This window comes from Patagioenas fasciata, chromosome 1, assembly GCF_037038585.1.
Source record: "Patagioenas fasciata isolate bPatFas1 chromosome 1, bPatFas1.hap1, whole genome shotgun sequence".
Classification (NCBI taxonomy): Eukaryota; Metazoa; Chordata; class Aves; order Columbiformes; family Columbidae; genus Patagioenas; species Patagioenas fasciata.
The window spans coordinates 147940356-147966780 of record NC_092520.1 but is presented as its reverse complement, the minus strand read 5'-3'; the positions used below and the strand labels follow the sequence as shown (position 1 = coordinate 147966780).

General features: G+C 36.7%; 1 protein-coding gene across 1 annotated transcript in view; it reads right to left on the bottom strand.

The window, feature by feature from the left end:
* Window positions 1-248: 248 nt before the first annotated feature.
* The window catches only part of SYT10 (synaptotagmin 10), a 43053-nt gene continuing 16876 nt past the window's right edge, over window positions 249-26425 (bottom strand). Inside the window, exons 3-7 of the mRNA XM_065846794.2 lie at window positions 23644-24208; window positions 10706-10826; window positions 10179-10350; window positions 8581-8710; window positions 249-7505 (exon numbers count right to left, since the gene is read on the bottom strand). Of these exons, the coding sequence (XP_065702866.1) occupies window positions 7434-7505; window positions 8581-8710; window positions 10179-10350; window positions 10706-10826; window positions 23644-24208 (1060 nt within the window). The 3' untranslated portion in view covers window positions 249-7433. The remainder of the gene's footprint in view (window positions 7506-8580; window positions 8711-10178; window positions 10351-10705; window positions 10827-23643; window positions 24209-26425) is intronic.

Sequence of the window (26425 nt, the reverse complement as noted above, 5' to 3'; positions counted from 1 at the left end):
ACCTGCAGAAAAATATTGTTTTATAATAGGACACACAGCCTTTCCTTTTAACTCTAAGAGGTCTCAAGATTGCTCTTAAAACCGCACCACTGTTCTATACAGGAAAGGAACTATAGGCATGTCCGAGAGCTTTATTTATTTTGATTCACACTCACTTTTTTTTTTTTTTACTTCAGGGGTTTGAATTTCAAAACTATGAAAAGATCCTAAACTATTAAAAAAAAAAAAAAAAAAAAGACAACAATCTCTCCAAAACATTTATATGATTGTATTTCAAGGGAGAGTAAAACTGTTTATGCAGGCTAGATTGCTGTCATGAAAACATGTTGCTGGCACTCATTTGCTATGCCCTGCCTAATAAATGAGTGGCCAACACTCTCTGAACTCTGAAGCTGTCATGAAATAGCTGTATATCCATCCTTTCCTTGGTCTGCCTTCAATTTTCCCTTCATGTCAGGCTTCCTGTCTTCACCTCTCCAGGGGAGAAGCAGAATTTCACAATTCTCCTATAATTATGCTGGGCTCTGATACACATTCTGTGTCTGTAGCAACTGTGCTAACCCAGACAGTCTGAATGGATTGGCAACTTTTATTTCAGGGAGTCTGTGAATACTCCACTGCATTAAAAACAGAATGCTATTTAAACATTTAAGCTTAGATATGTAATCCTAAATATTTCAAATAAAAGAATTTGAAAATAACAGTCTATATGCATACCCATCCTACCTTGAGCTTTCCCATCCATTAATGGGAGATTAATCCAACCTAAGTTATCTGTAAACCATTGCAACAGCTCGCATCCCAGCCTGGTCAGACATAAATCTTGTCTGTCCTGAAACAGACCTCTTGATCTTTTCTATGCTTTTTTCCTGTGCCTGCTTGGGCTTTCAACTTTTCATGTGAGGTGTGTTTTTCAGACTAATTGTAGCCTTGGTAGAATCTCCAGGGCCACCAGTACAGACATTAATGTTTTTTAAATCTCACTTTCTCCTAAGAGGCACTCTCTTGTCAAAGGTCTTCTGCCTGTTGTTCTTTTTGTTCCCTAATGTCTGCTTATGGAACTCACCTAATTTGAGACCAATAGCCAAGTCAACATATTGTATTCATAAATTATTACAGAGAAGCTCCACTTTCATCACAGCAGTTATGTGACCTCCTGCAGATGCAGCTTTCAGAGCACTGTCTTGAATTATATATCAGGGAGTCTTTATGTCTTTCTCACCCAAGAGAGCTTTGGTACTCTGATAACCTATATAACCTGTACTTATATTTTTTAGTTATATTTTGATGATGTTGATACTGAGAGTCTTCAATAATGCTAACATGGTTCACTGGCATGGGCTTAGCAATATAGGGTACCATATGAAATGCCTTCTTTTAGATCCGTAAAGCACCAATGCTTGTCCCTAGTATCAACAAAGTGAATAGTCCTCATAATGGTAGAAGCTTTAATTGATTTTTCCTGTTCTGCAAATTTAACATGCTTTGTGCCCTTCCAGAGGACTGAGTCCCATGTAACATAAGTCACAGTCTTTAACTGGGTGGAAAAATTTTACATAGCCATACCAGAGGCATTCGCCTCTCCAAGTCAGTAAAGAAGAGGTTTCCCAGCAACAGCAACATTGTGGAAGTACTATCAGATAGAACATAAAATCACAGCTCTGAGCACTTGCTATCATCAAGCATCCTCTAGCACTCAGCACAAGACTGAAGGTGTTAGTTCCATTTTCCTGAACAAATTCCCCTGTGATATTTAAATTCTACCTGCAGGTTCACTTTCTCTTAGAGGTCCAGTGCTTGGTTTTCTGCATGCTGTTAAAAAACTGCCAGTTCCTAGCTGGGGCTAAGGAAAAGGGGAATTTTGTAGGAGATATTTATTCATTTGGATAAGTAAGCAAAAGAGACTTTTTGAACTTAAGGTATTAATTGCCTTGGAAATGGCAAATGTCTGTGATCAGCCACTCATTAACTCCTATGTGTAATGCTGCCTCTTCTTCAGGAATGCCCTCCTTTCTTCCTGTTTTACAGTATGGAAAGAAAGGACAAGTGATATGAATATTGTAATGATCATCAGTTTTGAAGAGAGGCTTTTCATTTCAGTGTTTTCTGTTGCACTGAATAGCTGTGCATCTACTGCCGTATTTTCCTTTGTCTTTCTTATCTCTGCAGCCTATTCTGTGACATGATTTAGCTATTTTCTGACACCAGAGAGCTCAGTTTAGACTGGCAAGCCTCAGAAACTAAGGTAAAGTGAATCTTGAGTAAAGGGTTAAATTGAAACCCAGCTGTGGTGTGAAAGAGAAAACTTTCCATCAGAACATGTATTAATGTTCCTGTTATATATGCTACTTTTAAGCCATATTTTGGGTAGCCTAACAGATATTTTTTGAGCTTTGTCCAAAAGTCACCTCAGTGTCTAATTAACATATAAGCCATATTTTAACAGCTACAGAATTTTCAAGTATATTTGTTTATAGAAATAAAGTAATATGAACTTTTGAGGCCAAGGAACTGCCACTCAATATAGATTTGTCCAGTATTTATCACAAACTGAAACATATTTCTGATTAGGCGTTGAGTGTTCTTTCGTAATAGAAATGCTAAATAATGATGATTATATGTTTTGTAACCACAAATATTTGCATATGCAAATCTAGGTTTTTGCAGGCTCTAATAAGGTTTTTTTTTAATTTTGCAGGCACATTTATGGATCTCTGAAAAATCTGACGTTTTCAGCAGAACTTTTAAATGATTACACACTTTAAAAATATAGTCAAATGTTTTTGTACATATAAAGCTTGTTAAATTAATTGAGTCTAGTAAAAATTTAGTACATACAAAAGTTTTTAAGATACAAGCAGTTAATTGATTAAAAATAATCTTTGAACTATACTATCATGTATTTGCTGTGCGTCATAACGTTAAAAGCTTTCAAAATGATTACATTGAAGCCAATTAAAAATCCTGAAAAATAGAAGAAATGGATGAATCAAATAAGACTTTTTTTGAAAATGTACAGTTTTCTTAGTATTGCTCAAAAAATGCATCCATAGAAAGAAATGGGGAAATAATTACTTTTTACCTCGGAAAAAGTCAACTGAATTAAAATACGCCATGTTAGCTCAATGTTTTCTTCAAAAATATTGAATGTGGTTGTGATTCTTGGAGAAAAAATTATAGTTCTGTTATTTAAACATAAGAAGTCAAAACAATTCCAGATATTGAAGAAGAAATTTTGCAAGGGCACTTCTGTCCTGATATGCTAAGTTTTGCTTTATATTATTGGTTTGAGCTACTTTCTCTGTCCCTGACGAATATACATATCCCCAAGATATGCATATTGTTCTTTTAATGCTTGCTAGATGCAAAAAAACCCAACAGCATTACTGATTTCTGAATGTCTGGTGACCATAAGAGACTGCAGGGAAGCAAAGTTACTTCCTTGACAGTTGTTTGTAAAATGTATATGAGAGATTTATTAATACCTATCCTACACCTTTTGGTCAGGACCCCACAGGTTTCATATTACTACTGTTTTAAGGCTAGGAGTCAACTTTCAGCATTGTAGACAAAAGTAAAGGTCAGGACTCTGCTGCTTGAACAGAAACCCAGCATAGACAACAGATGGTGGGGAAAGAGATGGTTACTTGATGGGAGTGTGAGAGGAAGTGTTATATCAGCAGAAGTATACAATGCAGTGTTCTAAAGTTGAGATCATGGAGTATAGTACATTACTTAAATCTTATTGAGTTCACCCATGCTACTGTCTGCAGTGCCTCTAGAAAACTAAATCTACCTGCAGCTTAGGGTCCTACTTAACATTTTGCATAGACCTAATAACAATTTTATGGTTGCTTAGAGCAAATCTAATGGTCCCTGAAAACTTACTTAATGTGGGGAAGGGAAACAATTGCTTGAAAACACTATTTACCCAAAAGACCAGAATGGCTCATTAGATACATTTGTATGTGGGTTTTTCACTTTACAGTGCATTATTGAAAATAAATACAAAAATTTAACAGCTCCCCTGGAACCACTTAATCCATCATGTACTTTCTCTGTACAGTTCTATGTTTTACCGTTGTGAAAGTATAAAAAAGCTCTGCAGTGCAAAATACAATTCTTATTAAGTACTATTACTGTTTCCAGTAAATCTTTTCAATAAAAATAACTCAGGCTCTTAGGAATGTGAGTTTTTCAAACTGTTGCAAAATTACTACAATATATTTTACACCAACCATTTGCTAGATTTGATTTTACTCAAATTAGGCTAATGCTTATGATACAGCAGAAATGTGGATAAGCAACAAAAATATTCAGGATGTGAGCAGGGAGTTTACAACTTCTCCACATTAACATATTTTAAATATCTTAATGAAGAGATACATAAAGCAACATATTCATTGACTAAAAGTATGCTAAGTTTTTATTTGGTGCTTCCGTGACTACACTCAGAAACTAACCTGTGAACCAGGCTCTAAATCCAATGGGTTGGTTATACTAAATATATACCCTGTCTCATGAGATGATAGCTGTGAAAGCAGTGGGGAAAAAATGTATTTTGTATCAATTCTATTGATCACTGACAAGGGACTAGAAATAATTAAAGAGGGGATCATTTTTGAAGCTAGATGTCCTGATAATCTTGCAGCCTGATTTTTCCTAGATGCAGAGCACCCATAAATCAAGTTTAGACACAGAAATCATTTAGTATTGTTATTAACAAAACCAAAAATAACACAACAAGAGGGAATGAACTGAGCTATTATTCCTTTGGTGTTTGACAACAATTTAAATTTAAGAAAATGTATCTTGAAATACCTCAGTACTTAAGATGAAACACAGAGGATACTCATAGAGAACAATGAAATAGTTAAAAAGATGCTCATTGCTGAACACTTATGCTACATTTGATCATGAAATTGTTAGCTTTTTGGATATTAGGTGCAAAAAAGTGCAAAGAATATTTAGTTAACTGTTACAGTACCACATTACAAAAAATATTTTCTAGGCCACAAAGGCCACTGCTGATATAATTTATATTACCATAAATGTATACACAAAAGAGTTTTTCAATCTCCACATATATATATTTATCTGTTTTTATATCAACCTTGCAAAATCATGATGAAAATGACCTAGGCCACAGAATCTCATGAGGATAACAATGATCGGAGGAAAAAAAACTCCACAGAGGAGAGCTTGTTCTCCTATTTAAAAAATTATTCATCCAGAGCAAATGAAAGGCTGTTCTGTATTTATGGTGATGAAAATACAATCTTGAGCAGGAAGGATCAGTGTTCAGCATTACCAAGCCTCTCTGGGAAAAACTATTTCCGTCTAGAGGCCATGAAGAACAATTTGGAGCAGGCATGCAAAAACTTGGGCAGTTTGTAGAGAATGTCTGAAAGATTCATTGTTTGCTTGCTTGATGTGTTTGTAGGCATAGAAGGCAAGGTATAAAGCCTGCCTCCTTTTTTGCCTTAGAAACACCTGTAATGTCAAGACCAGGCTTCCTAAAGTTCCTGGAGCAGTTAAGACATTTCAAGGCATATTTAACTGTCTTAGAGACCAGTTAGTGGAATGAAGTGACTGGATATTCATAAATGTATTCTGTGTCAACCAGGCCAAACTAACCAAGTCAAAATTGTTCTTCAGAAGTCTGCCTAACCTGACTTTTCCCTTCATAACTAGAATAAATCTCACAAATTCTTCCATTATTTTAAACAGATCTTCCATTGGCATTTTTCTCATGTACAACACTTTTCTTCTGTAAAAATACATTTTTTGGAAAATAGTATTGTCTCAGTTTTCTTTATATGTTACAAAGATACAGAAAGAACCACCATTCCAACTTTTTCTAGTTACAGTTCAGCTTTCAAAATCTCAGTCCCAATAATGCACTCTTTGCTATGCTTTTCATAGACAGAAAAAACAACCACAACAAAACCAAGTCAAAACAAAACAAAAACTTAGAAAATAACTATCCCATTGAAGTAAACTGCAGTGTTAAAAAGAGCTAAATCTGCAAAATAATATGTAGTTTTTAAAACAGTTCACTTCAATCTATCCTTTTTTGCCTTTGTTGTCATGTATTCTAATATGTATTCTAATAAATGTGTTTACTAGTTTGTATACTTGTTACATTTCAATTTGTCTCTCCCTATATTGTCAAAAAACATATCTTAAATTCACATTAAGAATATAATTCTAGAGGCATCTATCCAGGGACCAGAAACTATTCCACCCGAGCTATAAACTTAGTCAAAATAACTTCAAAGAAATCTAATACTGTCACATTAAATCAAGGATCAAATAAATGTAGTGTGCAACTGCAGTTTTTACTAATTTCTCTGAACCACTAGAATACATTAAACCATCTCCTTTATTTCAGAGCATTCTCTCATCTACAGTTTGACCAGCATAAAGACCAACTCAGGACTGAATGATGCCAGCAGCAGATGAGCTGCTTCAAAGGGAATGGATGCACCTACATCTCTGTGTAGCTGTATCAACTTCCACACAACTCATTGCAGACATATTAGCTTTTCACAACGATATCCATACACATGCTGCTCAGTGCCATGCAGAGACATCCAAGCTGAGTCTTCATCAGCTGGTGGGTAGCTGAAGCAAAACAACTGCTGAGTAAAGCCACCTGCCTGGACACACATTCTTGGCCATTTTGCTGGACAAGCTAATGAGTTCCTGTGGGTGAAGTGGGTGTCTTCATTGCTGAAAGATTATAACTGCATAGCTCCAGTTGTGAGACCTGTTCCATAAAGGCTGAACTAAAACCCAGTGAAGCCAGTAGGGTCCTTCTCATTGGCTTCAGTGGTCTTTTAATCAGCCCTTCCTCCCTGCTCAAGAAATGAACTGACTTTCCAAAAACTCAGAACATGACAACGGTTGTTTTTGTTTTGTGTTCTGTTTTGTTTTGGCTTGGTTTTGTTTTGTTTTGTTTTCATGCAACATTCAGTTAGAAGTGTTGAGAAGTTATACAGGATTTAGTGCAATTTAGAAGAAGTTTACTACAAGAGCTATAAATGACTATTTGCTCTTCCTAGAAAGAATCGGGAATTACAAGCTGCAGTGGTTTTGAATTGCTTAAGGGATTTTTTCTTTCTGATTTCTTTGTCTATACAAAGATGTAGGTCATATAAAAACACTGCTTGGATATGATACGGGATATATGCCAGCATGAAAACAGGTGAATGAATTTGTATAAGGAAGGGTTATATTTGGCTCAAGTCAACTTCATTCACACGTTAAGAAATTATTATAAACTGTAATATATGACTTGGAGTAGGAAAAATGTATTTTAATAAAAAAACATGGATACAGTTCATCTGCAGAAGCCAAACCTTCTGTTTATGTAGATGTGAGCTACTAGGAGCTTTGGACACTGAACATGATGAATCCACTTCTGTTCCCTATGGCGTAAGCGGTGGTTTTGGTGATGAACAAGACCCCTGGCTATCAAAACTGGTTGCTCGGCCAGGTAACTGCAAGAAAAGTGTTATTTTTACAAACGTCATCATATCTGACCATTCATCACACTCATTTCAGAGGAGAAGAGATTCCCTGAAAGAAGAACATGAATCATGGCTAGACCCTTTCTGGATCAAAGTCTCTGGCAGAACTAATAATGGAAAGAAAATTCCTAAAGTTTGCTCTTAAAAATACCTCTGACTTGTTCCACTGGAGTGGGTTTATTATGCCAATCAGGATTGGTACACAATCCAGATAAAGTCAGGAACCTCTGAAAAGCGACTTCTCTGTTGCACTGACTCTGTTTCTCTGCCTTCACTGTCTTCTCTATGGGTTTTAGCCTTGCTATTGGGCTTTTTCTACCTGTCACTGGAGATGCTGTGCAACCGTGTACTACACACAGAGGGAAACCAAATGGCCCATGATGCCTCAAACAGCAACTTATTTTTCTACAGAGGTTGGGTTTGGGGAGGGTAAACAGTGTGTCCTCTGTGTCCCAAAGAAGGATCTGCTATTTCTTGAGGCTTGAATATGAATCTTTCTGAACCCAAAGCTGTGAGCATTTTGTATACAGAAAACCAAGATTTGACCACAGCAGGTTGAAGAGGGAGTTCAAGCCCAGGAACTTGTAAGTATAATCACCTATGCATTTGAATAAGTTTCCAGTAAGTGTCTGCTTGAGTAACTCTGGAGATAGTTGTTGATATGTTGCCTAAACTTAGCCTAATCAGCACATCAGTTTCAGATTAATGTTTCAGCAACATAACTGATCATGTTAAAGATAGGAAATGATTGCTTTTGAAATACTTGCAAATGATGTTAACTAAGTGGATGTAAGCTCCTTATCACAATCTCCGGAAATTTCAAATGTGTTGATTGTTTAGCAGTACAATGCTGTTAGGACATCATGGAAACTTTTGAAGTGATGCAATTAAGTAATCAATAGAACCATGCAACTAGATTTAGGTTGTGCTAAGGATCTTATAGTTGCTCCACAGATGCTGCATGGATTTTCATGATTCTCAGAAGCACAGAAGTGAGAGACAAAAACATTCAATATACTGAGGAGATAATTTTGCTTCTTCTTACCTCTACTAGTGGATGCCAGTGAGTTATAGGTTTACGTGGGTAAGCCAACATTTCATTCCAATGATCTCTTCCAAGCCCTTCAGCATCGATTCCTGTCCGACATACCCCAATGACCTCATTGTGGCCTACTCTGAGAATTGCAAAGAGACAGGATTTTTTTAAAATAAAAATAGTTTTAATAACATCTGATGTATAATTCAGTTTACTGGTTTAGTGCAGCACAGAACACATGCCAAAAGTTTTCACATTGTTTATTACAGATATTAGTTTTAGTGGTAGTACAGTAATATTACTTTCTGTAATGGTAGCATCAAAAACCTCCAGCCACTACTAGCGTGCTTCTAGCAGTTGTAAAAATAGTGATGGAGACACAACCCTTGCCATTAAAAGGTTACATCCCAAATGGCACAAGAGCAGAGAAAGGTCATAATACACCAAATAATCTAGAAGGAAAACATTTATATTTTGTGCAAGCAGAAGGTGAAGATGGTGGGGAGTACTTTTCCTGTTGCAAGTACTTCAGATGTCATTTCACTCTATATTTCCCAGCTCTAACTCTTGTGGTCTTTGGAACTTCAGCCAACAATGTGAAAGAGAGTAGTATAACCATAATAGGCTATACCTTAATACCTCATACTCCTGGCATCATCATAGAGTTGTTAAAGGGCTCCAGAAACTAATTTTCTGTACCTTACCTATATGGACTTCAGAATAATGTTTCCTGTTAGAAAATGAAAAGAGCAGCTGAAGAGGACTGACAGTATGCAAGCTGCTGTGTCTTTCTCCCCCTAACAGCATCACAATGTCCCTTTCACATCTAACTGAGAAAGACTTCCTGACAGAAGCTGAAGGACGATCAGAAATCTGATGGCAAGGAAAAATAATCTGAAAGCTCATGTTACTAAAATGGACTTGCACTGTTTATTTGCCCTGCAGTCTCAGGAGCCCATTACTAATAGCACTTGAACAAAGTAGACTTGGCTCAGGCATGATTCTGCAATTCACTGTCTAGTTTAACCTGCGGTCCTTGAGCTACTCTAAGCAGAAGTCTCTTCCTGTCAGTTATCGGTGAAGACACAGGTAATTGAGGCTCAGATGTGTTACCAGTGAACACTGAACCCAAAGGTTACAAAACTTCTTTATTAAGTCAACCAAAGGATTAATTATTACTTAATTCAGTGAGGTAATTAGCATTTAATTATTTTTTAGTCATCCAAATTTTCTTTCATTTCAAATATCTGGCATTTAAATAGAATTTAGAATTGTAAGGGTCATTTTTTTTAACTGAGACATAACTGATTTATAAGCTTTTACACAATCTGGCCACCAGATGGGGACAGAAATGTATGCCAATGCTAGTGGTCCACAAGAGGATTGAGCTGTGTTTCTTCCTCATCACAGTTATTTACGATGCAAATAAAATGGTCTGAGCTCTTAAAGGTGTGGAAACCTAAAACCTCTACAAGAAAAGACCCAAAGGCTTTATCTTTTGTGACAATGAACCAACCTGAAAATTCAGGGAAGCAGAAAGCAGACCCTTGCTATGATCAGGTAACCTCTCAATGAAGATTAAGGTTTCAGAAGCAAACTGTGCTTACCTATCATAATCCATCACTGCAATGGAGAGGCTGACCTGATCCACATTCTCTGGAGGGATATCAAAGATGATGGCCTCATTATAAACAGGATTTAGCGTGTTCTTCTTCGTGGTTGTTTTCCGCTTTTTCAGTCTTCGACCCTCACACATGAGTGACACTTTGACATACGGATCTGAGTAACAGATAATCAGTTGTGGGCATTTGGACTCAACGTCATTCAGATGTGTAACATAAGAGCAATATTTTTTGTAGGGATGTCACATTGATAAGACAAAAAATTACAAATATTTTAGTGACCCTGGTAAACACTGCTTTTAATACGCTCTCAATACAAAGGAAAGGTATAGGCATACTGAACAGACATACCAACTGCTAGACCAAAGATAGCTGGCAGATCTGAACAAGGTCTATACTCATTGTCCTGCTACTTCCATTTCTCAACCATGCTAAACACACAAAAACCAAGGAGTTATTTGCTCCCTTCATGGATAGACCACCTTGTTTTTTAAAAAAAGAAGTAGATTCACCTGATGCACCAGTTATATCCATTGCTTTGAGATTCCTGCATTTGATGACTGTTAAAGTCATTCTCCCAGCAGTAGGCAAATAACAGAGGGAAAACATGATCTCACCCAAATCTATGCTTTCCTGAAAAAAGAAAAGCAATGATTAAAATTTGACCGTATTATCAACAATTCAGTTCAAATCATTCAAAAGTTGTTTTGTTTTGGTTTTTTTGTTTTGTTTTGTTTTGTTTTGTTTTTTACATGGTGAGACTTCTTTTGCAGCCTCATAGGCTTTCAAGGAGGTCACAAACAATTTTCGGAAACTATTTCTATAAAACACAGAAAGAATACAAACAGGATAATATTTTTGTGACAGGATCTAGAATTACTGAACTGAAAAAAGAAATAAAACAAAAGCAGAACAAAACTTCCTGGATTCCTGATATGTTTGTATTGAATTCACATAAATGAACAGGTCCTCAATGTAGAATATCAACTTCTGATGGTGAAAAGACTCAGACTTCATCCTCCCCAGTAGAAAAAAAAAATGGTGGAATATTTAGATCACACACATTTATGTTATTTTTAGCCAACAGAATTTATGTATGAGATGCACATGCGTATGTGTATGAGATGCACATGTGTATGTGTATGAAAAGTTTGTATTGTCTAAGTGCTTTGAAAAGACGAATGTGCTTGTAAAAGTTGCTAGCTTTATTGCTGTTACTGTTCTTTGAAGGGTTGTTCTGTTTTAGAAAAAGCTAAGTAAAGGAGTAGCACCTATAACTTTCCTGGCTCAAGGTCAACTTTTTGGAGGATAATATACTCAGAAAGATGGATAAGGTCCATCTTAATAATCCTGAAAGACAGTTTCTATGTTGACATAATGTTCTTTAAATTCGTGCAATATGAGGTTGTTATACAGTTCAGATGCTACAACACTTGAGAAATGTGATCTAAGGGAGATTCCATCAATTCTTGTTTTTTCTTTCCTCACAGCTATATACTTATCCTAATACCACCAAAGTTTAGATTATGAGATGCTAGGTGTGTTACAAATTCATAATATCTGTTCTTCTAAGGTTTTAAAAATGTACCCCAAAAAAGTCCAAAGAAAATTGTTCATTAAGAGTAACTCAGGATTTTTAAGTATGAACTTCTAACAAGCACGTAAGAAAGTCACTTCTGTAAGGCAACCATTCTCAAGCACTGTCATGTGATCTCAAAGGACTTTCTTTGAATACTACTAAAAAGCTTATTTTTAATATCCCAGCTTTAATATCTTATCTGTTAAACCTCCAGCTACCCCAAGAGTACAAATTTGTTTGAGAACCGCTGGATTTATGGTACATCTTTTCTAGCATGAGAAAGTAAGCATGATGTATTTTTAAACTGTACATACTAAAATAATGATTGCTGTGTAGTCAACAGATACATTGCTTATAATTCTGAGACAAACTGGGGCTTCTTGTTCACATTTTTCCGCTCTTTATATGAACAATTTTATTGACTTCCTTTGGGTTAACACTCTGTCTAAATTGAAATAGGTACTTCAGATCTTTCTTGAGTAAAGATAGACTTAGTCACATGCTTCAGGGGTTTTGTTTGCTTGTTTGTTTTCCTGCATTGTAGACTCTAGATCGAAGAATGCACTTTTGGAATAGCTTTAAATTATCTATTGCACTGTTAATAAAATATTGACTTTTGTGTAAACCGGTCAATTCACATGTTCAGTCATTTTGCTGGGATTCTGTTCAGAGAATTAACAGATTGATAAGCATGTGAACATGCACTGTGGGCAAATTTCATGCTTGTCAGCATTTCAGATTTCTCAGGATTTCTAAATGATTTAGCTTATCCAGTCCACATAGGATAAATACAGCTATTTGACATCTCCTTAGCCCAACCCCTTACTTGAAACACAAAGCACAGAATTTTGTGCCACAGAGCACATTAACAAACATACTTTTCTAATTTAGGAAGTATAAATAAATCTTGAACAAATGAAGTGCTATTCTTGTCACTCATTTGTTAAAGCGGCAAGTAACCGCTGTTATATTCTACAGTTTTGGCCATATCTGAAATCTGTTTTAAGCATAGCTTCTGTTGTTAGCATTATTTTCTGAATTCAGAGGTTGATCATTGTTTTTCATGTCCACATGTGAAACAGATCTCAGTCTTTTGTTTGAAAAGGAGCTATATTATAGTCCTCCCCCCTCATCCAGTGCTTCAAAGTTTAAGGTCTATGTTGAGAGAGGTGATGAAGATGAGTTGGATCAAAACCACAGTGGGCAGCTCATAAAAGGGACTAATTCTTTGTTCTTCAGACATGACTTGTGTAGGCGAATAGAGAAAAAATCATTTTTGCAAGATGGGAGTATGAACTTGAGTATTCTATTATTTCTTTTTGAAGAGAAATTGGATAGACACTCGAAGGTTTGGGTGAGCTCAAATGCTGAATGAAAAGACAGACAGGACTATTTCCCATGACCGAAATACTTTAAAAGAAACATTGCTCAAAATACTTGCAAATCTCCGTATGGTGATTGCTCTACCCTACTTCTTTGAAGACCAGAGAAAGGCATCATCACTTAACAAAGTGGCAATGGTTTGGGGCTAATCCTCAGTCCTTTCTCTTTCCCTTCTGAACACCATGTATTGAAATTATATTGAAAAAAGAGCTTGGAAAATCTCCTGCAAGATGCCTTAATGCAAAAATAAATGTTTAGACAGCAAATAAGGGGTATCTTTTCACTCTGCACAGCAGACTGTCCAAAGGGTATATGTATTGAAGTTACCAGATGTCTGTGACTTGTGTACTGTCCCCTCTGAAGTGGAAAGAGATGGTTTTAGGATTAGGAAAAACCTCTCTACTGCTCCACTGTTTATGCAGTCATTTTCTGACATCTACCACCTCTAACTCAAAAAAATATGGCTTGTGCTGCACTGAAATGTCTGATTTTAATTTTGTGGAAAAACACTGATGTTGCTCTATGCACTATTTCAATGGGTAAATTCTGCAGTACACTAGAATAGATACTATTTCAAATAAACACTCTTGTCTATATCAAAGACATTTGTGAGTCATACATTGTAAGATCAAAGGGTTAGAAATAAAATTAGTAGCTACCATGGCTAGTACGCAGATATCACTTAACTTTCCTTCTGGTGGCAATGACTGGCTGTCCCAGATTGCCACTACAGACTAGGAGTTCCCATGTTCCTCAAATCAAATTCAAATACAAGTCCTTTCAAAATCCTTTGAAACAACTCTGATGATTTTATCTTTTTAATGTAATTTTGTACTAGGTGTGGCATCTGATGTTTGGTAGACAGTATCTTTTTGGTTACTGAGTCTCAGTATGGAAAGTCTTAGCAATTTTACTCAGTTTCTACTCTAAGTAACTGTCAAGACTGGTGGTCGTTCTTCATACTTGTGTGAACTGAGTACATTTTCTTAGGAGCTCTAGAGGTCATAGGGCAACTCAGGATTAAGATAAAAAATGCATCATTAAAATAAATATTCTTTGGAACTCAATGACACAGGGTTAAGTGCAAGATTTATGATTTTTTAAATGTTCTAAAGGATTAAGATTAAAATTACACATATATATTTATGATAGCATCAGAGACTGGGTAAAATGTCTGGAGTATCCCATTTGCACACACACAATTTTTTGTTGACTTTAGCACTACAGGGTCAGGAATTTGGAGCTGAAAACACAGCTTTAGACCTAGATAATGAACAAAGTAAGGCTCAGCATTTAAACTTCTCATGGTAGTATTGATTACCACAAGTAATATTTTCAAATACCCTGGATCCTTAAGCATTATTGATTTTAACTGAGATTTAAAAACAGGATTTAATTTACTTCAGAATCCCTGTGCTCTAGAAAATTTGTATTTCTCTCACTTTATAATACACTAGATAACCAAATTCATGCAACTTATCTGACAGGAACCCTTCAGCACAAGCAAATCTGAGGAAGCCAAGGTACAGACTGTCCTCAAGAATCACATCTGTATTACAATCCACTTGAAACAACACATGGTTCAGAAGACATAAGCCTGGACCCAGAGGTTGGCATTCATGCAAATTTTTAACTATGCTTCAGATTTTCTTACGTGTTCCATATATTCAACTGGAATTGCACATTACTTAGATAACTCCCATGAAATTTTATCTCTATTTTGAGTTTTTATTTTTCTTCTTAAATTAGATGTAGATTTCAATTAACAGCTAACTTTACATATATTTGTAATGATTCTACCCCCACTGACTTCCAGTACAGGGTGAAGAAAAAACAGTATCAAGTACAGCTGCCCTAAAGCAAAAGGAAGCATTTTTGGTACTGTGTATCTCTTTTTAATTTATTTCCCTTTTGTGTGCTGTAACCATTGTACAGAACTAAGGAACTGAAACGATGTTAAGCACTATACCAACTTCAGTTATTTTTATGGCTCCCAGTTTACCTCACTATCCAATCCACTTTCTGGTACAGCAATGCTAGAACAAAATAAGACTAATAAAACAATAAAAAAAACCAACCTCAAATGTGTATGTCAGCTATTCAGAAGAACTTGGGCTTTTTTAGCTACACTACAGAATACAGGTTCTTCAAATAGCGTAATTCTCACCCCATATTAGCAACCACACCTGAATGGTTGTGTTAATCATTTTTGCCATTAGGTTACAAAGGATCTGTCTACACTGCCTGCTTTATGGGCTCTTGGGAAATCAGTCCAGAGGCTGGCAAATTCAGATGAAAAAAATAGTCCTTATTCTATTATTTGACCCACTTGACACCAGTGTTCTCATTTTTACACTTACGCCTGTAGAAGAAGTAGCAGCATTTCTACAAGGGCTGGGCTCCCTACTCACAATATGGATAAATAGCGGAGGGATGTGAGAAGAAGTTTGAAGCCCTTGTAGGGGAGCATCAATTAGCCTGATCAAATTTTTAGAGCCACTGTTGCAGGAGAAAACCTTGCTGTTTCTTACTTCTCTTAATTTTCACAGTTGTTTCCAGTAAATTCAACTGAAGAGAAAACTTATAGCCAGAAACCTCTGCAAATTTAGTGAAGTTAGGCAGATATCTTTCTGTGTTCAGGGTAGTTTCTTCTCACATATCACCACTTATAATTGTAAACTGAATGGGAAAAATTATTCACTGACAGTGTAAGAATTTGCATAATCTCCCTCCTATAATCCAATATCTTCACTGATTTCATATGCCAGCAAGAATGAAAAGCTTATAGGGAGCTGATATGTGAAATAAGGTGTCGGTTTTGCATCTTTTTCAATTGCAAATGAACTCTAGGCCATTTTTATTACTGATGATTGTTTCTTTTTCTTTTCCTTTGGTTGTTGAAGCTTTGCAATTCAAACAAAGTCTTAAAAGAACAACTCACAATGGATTCTTGCAAAAAGCTACGTAAACTTTACTGGAATGAAAAAAATTCTATACTTTTGTTGTTACTGGAATGCCATCAATTTCCACAGTTAAAATAACAAGTATTTGAACAATTAATACTGTATTAAAAGAGGAATTCCCTAAAAAAAGTTGTTGTTACTTTTGTTATAATTCAGATGATAATAATCCACAACAATTAATCATTTTAATTCTTAATCTCAATTTCAATACCTGGTACTAATTTCCTATTAATTGTAATATAAATGAAGTTTTAAAGACTGCATATGACACTAGCATAGTAAAAATACAATGGGTGGCATGAATTTATTTTGTGCTTGATTCCTAAACAAGTGATTTGCAAATTTTTTTTATCTTAATTTTCCTGCTGTATTTAGAATAACCATCTGTACAAAGTAATAGTACTTTTCTAGATATCAAAGGAGTTATTCAAACATTTGCATTCCCAAACTTTTAGCTGCTTCCTTTAGTCACGCTGAAAATTCCTTTTCTATATAGTATGTAAATTGAAAAATACACTGGCAGAATCAGACCTTTCAATTACTTGAATACACTTGAATAACAATTCCTGCAATGGACAGATTTATCTCTCTTTTTCTTGTCCTGTTCAGAAACACATATATATTCCTGGTTTTCAATAAAAACTACTGACCTCAAGCTTCAAGAATAAGGGATAAAATAAAACATAATAAAACTTCATGATAAATGTTGGAGGTTGGATGGAAAGAAGAGGGAAGTTTGTCCCCTCAGACAGTTCGTTAGGAATGTATGAAGCCAATTATGATTTTGAGGTATAGATTGAAAGAGCGATAGGAAAGAGCAGAACAGAAATCTACCAGACTGTCTGTTTTCTCATCTATGCATTTAGAATTTGGTAGCATTTATGTTATCACAGAAATTGCCAAAAGTTACATGAAGCTTGAACTGGAGACCTAATTCTGCCACCTCTCAAGGGGATTGTATTTTGAAACTTTGTCTCCACAGCTAATATTTATTTTCCTCTCCTGTTATCCTTTGCATATTGAATCCTGCTCTTTTTCTTCCTCCCAGCACTGCTTATCAATCGAGTTGTTTTCCTGGGACATGAATCAATGCGGTTTGTGTTTGTTCTTGCCTCTGTGGAAGCCAGTATGGAAGCAGTGGGACCTGTTGCTCTATAATGACTACATCTTCCACTTGTGGACGCCTAATGCTTGTTTTAGCCTGACATCTTGATTGTCCTGGGTAAGTGCAGCTGCTGATTGTAGGGCTGATTACTAAGAGAGGACTCCCTGAGATAGCATGCTGCGTCCAGCAGGCTGAAGGCTCTCAATAGCACCCCAGGAAGCCTCCTGGGTGCTTCTTTTGTCACTGCCTCTGCACATAACCATCTGTCTTGGGCACTAGCAGAGCAGTTTCATTTTGCCAGGCAGTAAGGAAGCCTATTACTGCTTCAGAACAGCTGAGAACAGAGGTACTTCTGTGAACTAACCATGGCATCTACTGGCACACGAACGAACCAAGGTGCATGTGGCTTCCCATACAAAGATGCTCTTCTGAAGCAGCAATGCATTGACTGCAAAGAGACTATCTGCAGTAGCAAACTCAGAGAGCACTTAGGGCACAGCAGATCAGTCAAGCCGTACACCTTAGCATAGCTAGCATGATACTGCCTGGATGCAGAAATATTAACTTCCCTTGAGGAAACCATATTCTTTGTTTATCTAATATTTCTTACTTTTAAAGTCAGCTGAAAGTAGCAGTTTGCCTCTAGCAAAGCAGAATATTCAAATAATTTGTCATTTCAAATGAAAAGAAACATTCAGTAATAATAGAAACCTTCCCTGCTTTCAGTAACTGGACAGAAACCCACCCTTTCTCCATCATTTTTTCTAGTTATCACTCAAAACTGAAGCAATCCCATACCTAAACGAAAAACCTCAACACATCTCCTGTAGAAACTGACCCAGAGTATTCTATTCTACTCAGCTGCAGATGATCACGTGAATCTTACGTATCACTGACCCTGAGCAGAAATGACAAGTGCCAGCTACTGTTGGCTTTAGAGGGGTTGTTCCCACTACAGAGATGATGAATGTTTCTATATTGGCAAGCTTTTACTCTTTCACATGTACTTAACATCGTGTTAAAGCTTCTATGTATATCTCCAGAAACACTAATAGTCTAAGTCCATTCTGTAGGGCTAACTGTAGGGCATAGTCCACTACATTACTAGTGAAAAAAACATTTCCTGATAATGCTGCTCCTTGAACACTAAAAGAAAGGATGATCTTTCTAATGTGAACTCAGAGTCTGACTAGCATAAGACATATGCAGCCCAGAAGCTGAATTGTATCTTTGGCTTCATCAAAAGAAGAATGGCCAGCACACTGAGGGAAGTGATTCTGCCCCTCTAGTCTGCTCTGATGAGATCCCACCTGGAGAATTGCATCCAGCTCTGGAGCCCTCAGTAGAGGAAAGACATTGACCTGTTGGAGAGGGTCCAGAGGAGACCAGCAAGATATCAGAGGGATGGGACACCTCTTCTATGAGGACAGGCTGAGAGAGTTGGGGTTGTTCAGCATGGAGAATAAAAGGCTCCAGGAAGACCTTCTTGTGGCCTTTCAGTACTTAAAAGGAGCCTATAAGAAAGGTGGGGACAGACTTTTTAGCAGGGCCTGTTGTGACAGGACAAGGGATGACGGTTTTAAACTAAAGGAGGGGAGATTCTGGCTAGACATAAGGAAGAAAGTTTTTACAGCGGGGATGGTGAAACACTGGCCCAGGTTGCCCAGAGGGGTGATAGATGCCCCATCGCTGGAGACATTCAAAGCCGGGCTGGACAGGGCTCTGAAAAACCTGATCTAGTTGAAGATGTCCCTGCTCATGGTAGGGGCTTGCACTAGATGAGCTGTAAAGGTCCCTTCCAGCCCAAACTATTCTAAAACTCTGTGATCTCTTTGTCGGCTCTATACCACTAGTGCCTTACTCAGTAAGGTCTAGTGTGCCATTTTTTGTCCTTTTATGAACAAGCAAACTGTAGAGAAAACTAAGCAAATAAAATGTCTGCAATTGCTCTGGGTCAGCTGCAGGGTTTCATCAGGAAGTCAGAAGAATCTCTTTCCATAAAAGGCCAAGAACCAGCAGGATTACCTGTGTGACATTCTACTCCAGGAAGTGTTTGAGATAAATGAGCTGAGACAATGTTACTGTCCCACTTACTTAAAAAAAAAAAAAAAAAGAAAAAGAAAAAGTATTTGAGCACTTCTGTCTTTTCCAGCAATAGTATTCACTTATAGTACAAGTGATCATGGGCATCACATGAAGTCTGTGTACTCACAAAACTTTATTTCATATCCCACTTCAGAAATGAGAAAACAGCAGCACTGAAAAGCCTGGTGTCAGAAAATGAAATGATAATCAAGTTGCATCCGTCTATATGAGATAATTCAAGAGATTACAAATATATGACAGCTCCACGACTAACATCCCCAAGAGACTATCACTGTGCTGGAAACGGCTTTCATCTAAATTCTAAGCCCTGGTTTTTTTTCCCCAATTGCATAGTTTCCCATAATTGGTTACACTAATAGAGTTCACAGAATACATTATGAAAAAAATGCTTCTGACAGTCACTTGCCAATTTTTTTTAGAAAATGATGTTAGAGGCAGTGATTTCCAAAGCAATCAATCATTTTGAAAAGTATAAGAGGAAGTTAATAAATGTGTATCCAGAAAGTGTTAGATGATAAGAGGTGTTTTTTTTGCCTATATAATTTTACAACATCGAATATTTGCACTTAAGTGCTTGTTAGCAAATCCAAAAAATGAGTGGTGGTGTTTTGTTTTCTTTTTTTTTTTTTTAAGTATGTGCTATATATTGACAGTAACAGAACCTCAGAAATGTAGGCAAAACTCACAAGTACTTTGCAAAAAACAGAAGCTAGATATGTTGACCAAACAATTAATTTGATATTATTTGTTTGCCTCTGATGTTATGAATTAATTTCCTAAAGTGTATTATGAATTATAGTATTGGAACATACTGAACAACCTTCACACGTTGTCCAAAGCTGCCTTTTGAGTTTGTTTGTTTGGGGTTTTTTTAATTAATAAAGCAAACAGAAGTAAATGATGGATCATTTATTGAAAATTCAATCACCCATGCATAAGCAAAATTTGGGGATATTAAGATCATCAGATATCTAGGATACTTCTTTTCCACAACTGATTTTGCACCAAATTTACCTTGATAATTTAACATTAAGGAATAGAAATGCTTTAGCACTTACAACAGGTACACACTACATAATATACAATAGCTGCAGGTTTTCAACATAACATATAACAGAGAAACAATGATATGAATGAAAAATTAAAGGAACAAAATACAAACTACAAAAGATGAATAAATATCAACAGTTGAAAACAATAAGAATAAAAATGAGCAAGTGGAGAGGCCAATCCTGCACTTGTATAAAAGAGTTTCAAATTAATACCATTGCAAAAAAAAAAAAAAAAAGTATTAAAACTGTGCATTCCCACAGTCTCATTGGTTTTACAGTCAAAAGGACTCAGAGCTACCATCCAGCCTGATTTTCCCCAGATTATGTATTTCCTCTACCAAGTAAAAACTCTATGGATGTGCAAGCAAATCTTTAAAAAAATATGTTAACTACTGACAGTGTTTGCATAGCAGAAAGTCTCCCAACCTCCTGTGGTAACTTCCTTCACTGGTACAATGTTGCAGTTCATTTCCTGTAGAGCCTTGTGTCATAAAAATAGGTTCTTTCCAAGGAGGCAATATGGGTGATATTTATCCTCACTCTACCTTCTGCATAGAAAATTGACTACGGAAGAGATGTAAAAGATTCAAAGCTGAGAGGAGGCTACTTCTGCTGTGCTTTTTAAGTTCTCGATGTTTTTTAAGTTCTCGACCAATGCTTTCTTCTATCACTTCTACCCTCCTCCATCATTTATCATTTAGCAACAGCAGGAGCAAACCACTAGGTGCATGAAGCGTGTCTGAACAGAAGGCTGAAAAAAATTTCATAGAACATACAACAAAATAGAGCAGAGATAAAGAAGGAAAAAGCATAAAAGAAATATATTTGCATAATGGCATCTTGGTTCCCATGCTCTACTGTGTAAGGACTCTCCCACCGAGGCAAATGGTTTGTTTACTAAAGATTCTTTATGAACACCAAAGCATGCTTGCCTGGAGTACAGTTATTTTTCACTAATGGCTGAACCAGCTGGATTTTTTTATTTTGAGGCTTAATCCAAGTCCAATTGACTCTGGCATGCATTAGTTAGTTATTTAATTGATAGATTGTGGCTTTGGTAAACTTTAGATCTGGTGCTTAAGACTGTAATTCCCCATTAACTGACATCTTATGCACTGTTTATTCCTGTGCAGGATTGGCTTCCTCATCTTACAGTTTCTGAAATGGCAGAACTAGAAATCTTTATTACTAACCAATTTCAATCTACATGAAACAGCTGAAGTAAACAAGCAGGCAGCACATTGCACATATACTAACAGGACATCTTATAGGAGGGTTTCATCTTAGCAGAAAAAAGAAATTTAAACAGTTTCTTACATGAGTTTCTGAGAATAGTGCAAGTCTTGTGAAAGCTGATGTGATCACTCAGTACTAGAAGATATTTCACTTTGATGTGTTTATTGTTAATGGTTTAAGTGGAGACAACTTATTCACACACATTAAATACTGTAAACTATACTAGTGGAAAAGCCGAAATCCAAATCTGTAATGTTTTCAGTTAAACTTCATACATAGTAAAACACTGGCAGAGTGAACTAAGCACTATAACTGCATGTACTCCCCTTAGTGAGGCAGACACTTGAATTAAGATTCGGCACCAAGATTAGTTACCATTTTCATCCAGGTGTATATTAGTATATCTCCCAATTGCATATTTTGGTATGGCACTTCAATCTGCTCCAAACTAGTAATGGACAGTCCAGGGATCCTAATTTGCTGAAACCATTCTAGTTATCAGCTAAAAATCACACACACATGCCTGTTGCAAAGGACCAGTGAGTGTTCAAATCATTATTGAAGTATTAAACACAATATCAAAGCTAGGAGATATTTAAAAAATTGTTACTGGACTGTTACTCCAAGACCATAAACACAGATTCAGTTGTAAGATGAGAACACAGTTCATAAATTTAGCTCAAATCTGAGCTTGATAGAACTAAGTACACATAGATACGGTTTTCTGGAGGTGTGCCGGAGGCTGTTCAGCCCAGTTTAGTAGACCCAGCAGTTAAAATAAATAGCTGTTTTTGTGAATTCACATTCAAAAACTGTCTCCACTATGCTCTGTTCCCTAATATTTCTCATTTTTTGGGAAACACAGTGCTCATGCTCAAACTGGTAAGGAAATATCAGACCTTTCTGTCCCCCTAGCCATGCAGACCTAGACTTCCCTGTCTAGCAGGTATGAACAGCATGAAAACATTTGGGAAAAGAGGCATGGGAAGTGTCTGACTCTATTGAAGGGATGGTATGAAACTTCTATATCTGAAGCAGTGTCTGGTACTGCTCTGTCCTCTGTTTATTGCCACTATAGAAGCCCAGTCCATGTCCAGTCAAAAGTTGACTCAGACTGTCTTGGATATCTCCACAGAACCAAGGTTGGGAAAATTTCTATGTAAATACCATAGTAGATTAAAAAAAAAAAAAAAGAAAAAAAAAGAAAAACAACCAAACAACAACAACAAAAACCACAAAACAAATCAAACAAGCAAAACAAACCCAAACCAAAACAACAACACCCCCCCCACACACACACTGAAAACCCAAATTAAACCAAAACCCTAACAACCCACAAATCATCTGTTTTTTCACCTCAAATTCCAACCAGAGAGGATGAGTTTGGATTTCAGTACTAACAAAGATAATGTTTAGGGACTGTTGTGTTTTCTGATGGTAGCCTGATATCCATTCTGTCATCCATGCGCAGACCTCCTTTTCTTGCTTGAAACAATACACAAATAATTTTTATTTCCTAGCTCTACTTGCTTGTGCCTTGTGAGTTTTGCTAGTAACCAGGAGCAACAAAGATACATCTACTGGGGAACGTAAGCACCGGGCAGCCAGCAAAGAACATTTTAGATTTCAATGATTTTTAGACTCTCGTCCTTCACAAGATTCCAAACATATGAAAATCTCCTAACAAGCGCACGATGGGCCCTGTTGCTCAATAGATGGTCATTCTGAAGGACAAGGTATTTTGTTAACAGGAAAATGTTAATTGTTCTTGTTAAGCAGTGTCTTTTGTGACATACTATTTAATTAATAAACCTAATTCATATTTGTACAGTGAGCCATAAGGATGACAGTATGTTCCCAGAAGATTTTTTTTAGTTAATTAAATTTTATATGTTCCTAAGTACAAAGGAAAATATTGACAACATTTTTTTTTTCCTTCCAGATTCTGCTGATAAACAGGATGCTCTGCCACAAACTACAAAAGAGAAATGAAAATATGTTAATGCTTTTGGAACACATTACTTACTGTGGTGGCACAGTGGATGTCTTTCCATACATTGGCTTCCCTGGAGAGATCTGAGACTTCAAAAAGGTTATCAAGAATAACTTCCCCAATCATGTCATGTCTAGAAAATCTGTCAAAATCATAAACACTGAAATGCATTTTTCTGTTGCTGAGTTGGTCATAGGCTACAGGAAACTGAAAGGTTTCATCAAAGACAGGATTTAATGTCTTTCTGTGAACTCGTGTCTGAAACTTCTTTTTCCTATCTGGAAGCAGATAAATCTTAACGTAGGGGTCGGATGTTCCTGTGAAGTCTTTAGCAGGCAGATCTAAGGCTTTGACAATTGTGACAGCCAGAAGCTCATTTTCATAATCATACCGGAGAGTGAAGTTAAGTTTTCCACATGTTTTCACATCTTCTTGTTGCCCATCAGAATCCACAGACTTCTGCTTGTAGAGTTCTGGTTTTATTCTCCCAATGCTGGTCGTCGTCTCTCCCCTTTGCAAAATTGGGTCTGTCCCCATGTTAAAATCAACACTGGACACTTGCATTTGCCTTGGCAAGTGCCTTCTGAAAGAATTGTGCCTGCACACATACACACACACACACACACAAAATGAGCCATGGTTATCTCCAGGAAAAGACCTGGCTATTGCTAAGTAGAAAATACAAGAACATCAAATTAGTAAGGGTTCCTCTCTTTAAAATAATTCTAATATAAACACCCCCCAATGTTTTGCAAGTGTTAAAACACCCTTGAGAGGAAATAATTGTTCAAAATTAATTTCTTGCCCGAGAGACACCCAGTGTTCTGGCAATACAGATATTCATAACCTTCTTTTCAGGCTATGGAGCTAAAACTGAATTCAGGTTCTTTCACAGAACAAGTTCACAGTTCCAGCATTGCTTGATCCCACTGTGCTAGGCCCTGAATAAACTATAGCCAGGCAGAAAATAAATAAATAAAATAAATAAATAAAAAATCATTTGCAGACCTGTCATCAGTACTTCCTGGTTTATGGAGGCATTCCTTGCTAGTTTTCCAATCAAATATTTACCAAGTTTCACAGTGATCACTGTGAAAAGCACCTGAAAAGGTCATGCAAAGCGATGTCTGGAGGTTTTCAGCATAGTTCTTTGCCAGTCCTACAACATTTTAGATACACCTGCTTGGTATTTGCTACACTGAGGTACAGGCTCCTTCTCCAACCATACTGGGAACATTTTGTTCTGGCTGCAATACATTTCAAAGTTCTTGTCAACATTTTTCTGTGATTGGGTTTTTTCTTTTGTCCTCACACTCTGCTGTGTAGTGCATTAGAAAGCTGATTCCTGGACTCCTAGCAAGAAACAATATGTTTAAATCCTTGTAATTCTGAATAGTGTTGCATAAGCATATGTCTTTATGGGCTTATCTTGACTCATGAACATAAATGGAAATCTGTGCCTTTCTTGCTAAGAGTGAAATCAAACCCCTGGTATGCCATGCAGTCTTGTGGTAGAATAAAAACACTGGTCAAAAAGCTTCACAGAATTAATAATCAGTAGATGCCATTATGACCACACTGTCCAGTTTACTTTTGGACATTTTCACATTTCCTTGATACTTCACTACTCCAACAATCTATACTGGAAAAGCTCACTACCTCCTCCTGTGAGCATACTGAGTTCCCATTAAAAAACAATTTAATTGTCAGAATTTCCTCTGCTTTTTGCAATCAATTGCTTATTAATGCCAAATGCAGCCTTGCCTTATTGCTTAGTTTCCCTGTGGTGTTGTGTTCTGAAAACAAGAGGTGTCACAGCTGTGTGTTTCTTTCTTTAAATCAGAAATGCAAATTGTCCATTTGAAAGCAACCAGGACTCATTTCATAGATATTATTTGTACTTTTGCTGTAAGTGAAGTGGTTGCAGAAGGCATGAAGCACAAAACTACTTCAGTTCAGCTGAGCAGAGATACAAGAGGGTAATCTGCAGCCATTAAATAATAGACAAGAACGTTTCCCCATTTGGCTGTTTCACTACTGGTAGGTGCAAGGAGCAGTCCTGTTGTAACACAAGAACAGGAGTGGGAGAACTTCATAGTCTAGATTAGAAGACACTCCAAAAAACCCAGGTGCTTTGATCTTAAATTTAGATGAACAATAGACTCCTCTTGTAGCACATTCTACCATCTCTCTTTTTTTTTTTTTTTTTTTACAGACAGGTTGAAAGATTTTCTTTTCTCCTATATGGTGAAACTTGCCAAATTCATAGTATATGATGTCTACATTTGAATGGAGTGAGGAGCAGAAAGGCCCATAACTAGTCAGAAAAGTAAAATATTGTCCTCAGGGAGTTTCAGGGCTGTCCTTGTGCACTTGTCCTCCAAGAAGTCCAGCCTCATAGGTATGCTAAACATGGGAAAGGAAATGAACTCCACCCAAAATGTAATGGTAATAAAAGTTTAGACATGCAGCAACTGAGGCACTAGCTCTCTAGTATTTTTCACTCATGAAAAAGTCCAGGAGGACCTGTGTTACTGCTACTTCTATCTGTGCTAATGAAAGCTGTGCAGGTAAGCCTTCCTGAGTGCTCCTCACACCTCCAGCTGTAGTACTGGGATGCCCAGATAATCATGTTCAAACTCTACCGTAGATAAGCTGTAGAAAAAAACTGCTTATGCAGAGGAAACAGTGAAGCTGACTGTATGGCATGTCCAGTTTGAGTAAAACCAGATAAATGAAAAATTCTCTTTTCCTTGAATTCTCTTGCGTTTATGAGGATCTGAGTTAATGCTTGTGAAAGTAAAATACAATCCCC